This window comes from Drosophila serrata, unplaced genomic scaffold (genome assembly GCF_035046125.1).
Source record: "Drosophila serrata isolate PLE 108 unplaced genomic scaffold, ASM3504612v1 contig_228, whole genome shotgun sequence".
Taxonomy (NCBI): Eukaryota; Metazoa; Arthropoda; class Insecta; order Diptera; family Drosophilidae; genus Drosophila; species Drosophila serrata.
Window position 1 is genome coordinate 999,026 of NW_028257126.1, and position 5,123 is coordinate 1,004,148.

The following is a 5,123-nucleotide window of genomic DNA, read 5'->3' on the forward strand; positions in this document are numbered from 1 at the left end:
GCCGCCGTGTAGTAATATGGCTGAATGTGTAACACACACACAGGCACACCCATCCAAGAGAGAGCGAGAGAGCGCGCACCATATGCTGCCATTGAATGCAATTGGCTTTCGGACTCTCAGCGGACGCGGTTGTGTGTGCTGAATACGTCACGGAACATCAGCTGTGCCGAACAGCAGGTAAACGTCGGCAGAAGGGCGGCAGCGCAGCGACTGCGGCCAGAGCGCTGCGATGTGGAAGCTAAGCAGTGATGCCGGGTTATGACAATCCGTATTAGCTAGATTCTCAAAGAAAAAGCTAAAACTATATAAATGTAGGAAGTAATAATGGAAAACAAGCAAAACAGCAACAACAATTACTTTTATTAGTATTATTAATTATTGTTCTATGCATGGCAAACAAAACATTAAAATTATATAAACATTTATTTATTACATGATATATTATCATATACTAACACAAGCTCGTCTTCTCTCCAAAGCTAAGATCTATTTCAAACAGTAACATAGATGTAAATAAAATAAATCGTTGAAATCACGAGTTCGAATCCATTGAAAAAATATGTTGGATTTATTTAAAAATAAAAAATATTTAGAGATTTAGGTGGTTGCAAATTTCTTATGCTCTTCAATATTCATAGTTTCTATATCTAGCTTGAAATATCTTTTACTGGCACCACTGATTACAAGTCCACAGAGAGCGAGAGGCTATTTTCAAACTCTTCGCTCTCCGAGGCACTCCACATTCAGCAGTTCAGCGTGTGTTTACCTGAGCGCAGACGAACTCGTGTGGATCGTGGATTGTGGACTTTGTGGACTAAATCGTGACGTGACGTGACGTCGAGGTTTCCTCTGCGCGACCAAGTCAGATGAATTTAAACTTTCGAACCGAGCGGTCCGCGAATATGCTATACTTAAGGCTAGAAATTATAAATTAACCTGGCATCTGGTCATCGCGGACGGAGAGAAAGAACTCGGCTCTTGTGCGGATCAGACGTAGAAAGCGGCGCTGCGCTAGAACCGAATGAAAAGACAAGGAGTAGGCGAGCAAATCAACTGTTAACCAGCCAGCGAAAAACGGGCGAAAAAGACTGAAAAACACACACGTGGATTGTTCACTCACACACACTCCTCCCACACTCAACACACACGAACGCAGCTCTAACTGTTCGCTGCATTTATGTAAAACAAAAACAAAGACTGATTAAAACGCTAAATAATTAAATATATACAAAAACAAACATACATATATAACCGAAACAAAGTTAAACACGCGAACAGCAAGCTAAAATATTATACGGGTTAAAAAGCGAATTCCAAAGCAAAAACAAAACGTAAATATATGGATTAAGGTTCCTCCGAAACGCAAAAACAAAACATAACAACAAATACAACACTCACGGATTACCTGCAGCAGCAAATTTACCGTTAGCCGCTCTTTTTTGGATTACCAGTGCCAATCAAATCAAATAAAACAAAAGCAAATACAAGAAAACAACCACTAAAAAGTGAATTTTTTCGAAAGTGCGAAAGCAAAGCAAAGAAAAAGCCAGCAAAAATGCAAAAATTCTAAAGCAACAAAGTAAAAGCGAAAAGCTACCCAAAGCGTATTCTGTGTTACCAAACCTCGAACGCGACTCGAGAAAAGCTAAGAAACCCGGGGGAGCAGGAGCAGAGTTTGGAGCAATGACGATGGCCGCCTGTTATGCCAACTACGACATGTCGTCCCTTTCGCACGGCATGTCGGCTCTGTCTGCCCTGCAGCAGCAGCAACAACAACAGCAACAACACAGCCAGGCGCAGCAGCAGCAGCAGCAACACCATCACCAGCAGCAGCAGCAACAGCAGCAGCAACAACAACACATGTACATGTACAGCAACGCCCGTCACAGCCATGCGGCGGCGGCCCAAACGCAGGTCGCCGCCGCCGTTGCCAGCAACAGACAACAACAGCAACAGTCCGCCAGCAACAGCAACAACAGCAATGGCAACGGCGGAAATGCTGCGCCAGCCGCTTCCCCGCAAAAGGACTACAGCATCCCGCTGCACGTGGACTGCAGCGTGGAGTACGAGCTGCCCAACCAGCCCAAGCCGCCGGCAGGACAGCGCGTGGAGCCGCTGCTGATGATCCATCCGTGCTACTTCCGCAAGATGGAGTCGCAGCGCCGCAGTCCGTTCGTGAACAACATGCATGCCACCGCACGGTCCATCAGCTCCAGCTCGCTGAGCAGTGGAGCGGCCCTGGGCGGTAGCGGCAGCGGAGCGGCGGTGGCCACAGCGCCCAGCAGTAGTGCGGCCAGGCGGGGAGCTCGAGCGGCAGCTTCCACCGCCCAGCAGCAGCAACAGCAACAGGCGCAGCGCTATCAGCAGCAGCAGCAACAACTGCGGCAGCAGCACCAGCAAATGTCCCAGATGTCGCAGCAAGCTCACTATCCCCAGCAGCAGTCTAGTCTGGAGCATGTGCGGCGGCAGCAGCAGCAGCAGCAGCAACACAGCCAGGCGCAGCAGCAGCAGCAGCAGCAGCAACGTGCCAGCAGCAACCAAAGCCAACGTCAAAGCCAAAGTCAGAGCCATGCAGCCAACTCGGCTGCGGCGGCAGCGGCGGTTCAGGCCCAGGCCCAAGCCTCCATCGCCGCCGCGGCTGCCGGCCAGTGGGATCAGCTGGCGGCAGCCCTGGCAGCCCGCACCGCCCTCACGCCGCATCACATGCTGCACCCGCACAGTCACAGTCACAGCCATTATGCGGCCAAGGGCAGCGGTGGCGGCGGCGGCAAGCGGGACGCCATGATCTCCGGCAGCAACTATGGACAGACGGCGGCTGCCTCAGGAAAACTGCAGCAGCAGTCGCAAGTGCAGCAGCATCAGCAGTCGCAAGTGCCACAGCAGCAGCAGCAGCAACAACAACAATGCCTGCCCCCGCCGCCCTGGGATGCGACGTCCATGCTGATGGACCGGTCGCCGATGGCCACAGTTCCTAGCAATTATCAGGCCGGCCCTGACACCAATCCCATGCGTCTCTACTCGGCCACGCCCACCACGGGAGCGGCCACAGGCGGAGCGGCGGCGACGGCAGCCGGCACAGGAGCAACGGTGGCGGGAACGGCATCGGGTACGGTTGCTGTGGCGATACCGGGAGCGGTAACCACTGCCACGGACAAGCTGAGCGGCAAGTACCGGCAGTACCTGCGTTCCCAGCGAATGCATCCATATGCGGCGGCCGCCTCGCTCAACCTGGCAGCCGCGGCTGCTGCCGCCGGTCAGACGTCCTTTGTCCCGTTCAGCTCGGCGGCCACGGCGGTGGCGGCCACGCCCACATTCCAGCACCTGCCGCAGATCTCCTGCTACAACGTGTGATGCAGCAGCAGCAGCAGCAAGGACAACGGCAACAGGGAGCAGCAGCAGCAGCAACAGCAGCAACATGCAACATGAGACACAGACGCCTACCAAGTACGCGTCGATGAAATAGCCGCCTCAAGGAATAACCAATAGATCCTCCCCCTAAGCATTACTATATATACACACCGCCCCCTCAAAGCTTTTAGAATCAAAAACTAATTAACTCTAACGACATATTAAGAGATGGAAAAAAATTAACTGTTTAGCTGCTATGAGAAATTGTTGTCGGACGGCGAGAAGGAAGGCGATAGGAAAAGAGGAAAACGAGCGATCTTTTTTCTTTTTTTATGTAATGGTAGTAATTGATAAACGATACAAAAAGAAACAACAAAAAAATGCAAACTATTGTAGTGATATTTGTTATAAAATAATTTTAGTAATTAATTTAATTTAAATTAAACAACCAACCAGAAACAACAACAACCGCTCTGTGTGAAACCAACAACCATAAACAACGGCAACAAGAACATCCAACAACAACCAAACCAACCAATTGCTAAAAACTACACATACGCATATTTAATTAAAAGAAATCAAACAAAATGTTATAACAAACCATTTATTGAAAGAATACGAAAATATGAAAAGCAACAAATTATTACCGAATCAATAAGACAGAGAGACAGACAGACGAACAGATAAATAGACAGAGAAAGAAAGAGAGAGAGGAGAGAGAAAAACAGAAAAAAGCGTAAAGCAACACAAAAAATACGAATAAAAATTATTCAAAATTATGCAACGTAATTTGAAGCGAGATATGCAAAAAATTAAGTAAAATTGTGTTTTCAATTAATGCTAGAAAGAGTGTGTAGTTCAAGTGACTAACATATGTATGTATGTATGTATGTATGTGTGTATGCTGCGGCGGGGAAGAGTTCCCACTGCCGTCGGCTATCGTGGATTACTTTTCACACCTTCCTTCCTTGCGGCCTGCCTTTGGCTCCTCTTCTTGTCCGCCTTAATTTGATTTTCAGCCTTGCTTTGCCCCATCATTTCGCTTCGCTCTTTTCCCCCTGTGCGCTGCGGTGAGCTGTGATTGATTAATGTCATTGATGGAAGACCTCCGTTTTTGGGGTTGAAGAAACCTCAGCGTACAGTATTCCCTGCCTAATGGGAAACCTTTCCGCATGGAACTAATTTTGTAAATGGATTGCGTCTATCTAACGATGCAGTTTATTATTATTGGTTAAAGAACTTAAATTTCACAGCTTTCTTATTTATTTATTACTGTCTCTGATGCCTCTGATCAATAATCATTTCTTGGTCTTAGTTTGTTTTCAATTACATATTATATTTTCTTAAATAATGCACTATAACTCCCTCAAGCGAGGTCTTCCTAAAGCCTCGATTTTATTGTTTGGAAGTAAAATTAAACATTAACAGCAAATCATAGACTTTAGAAAAGTTTTATGTCTCTATAATTTATTTTATTATCGTATTCCTCATAAAGACATAAAACCTAATGTCAGTTTTTAGAAGAATTTCAAGACCTTGTGATACTCATTTTCCAGCGACCACTATAAAGCCCTTGCTCATTTACTCGAACTGTATAATTCATTTGTTTTTTTTTGTGTCCATGGCTCCGGTTGTATTCCCCCGATTTTCCCCTAGATAGAGTTGTGTTTACGACCTCACATAATGCTTCGTTTGGAGGCAAGCCCACAGAAAAGTCTAATCGTTTAAAGCCGAAGTCTGAGCTGGCAGGAAACGCGAGATTTTTATCGGCAGAA

General features: G+C 47.1%; 1 protein-coding gene across 1 annotated transcript; it reads left to right on the forward strand.

Annotated features, from left to right (window-relative positions):
• The first annotated feature begins 359 nt into the window (after positions 1-359).
• On the forward strand, positions 360-4,164 carry corto (centrosomal and chromosomal factor corto). The gene has a single exon (XM_020957531.2). The coding sequence runs from the start codon at positions 1,684-1,686 to the stop codon at positions 3,349-3,351; it is 1,668 nt and encodes a 555-aa protein (XP_020813190.2). The 5' UTR covers positions 360-1,683; the 3' UTR covers positions 3,352-4,164.
• Positions 4,165-5,123: the final 959 nt, after the last annotated feature.

What these genes read in the sequence shown, in the direction of transcription:
- corto (XM_020957531.2), top strand. Translation starts at nt 1,684, where the DNA reads ATGACGATGGCCGCCTGTTATGCCAACTACGACATGTCGTCCCTTTCG.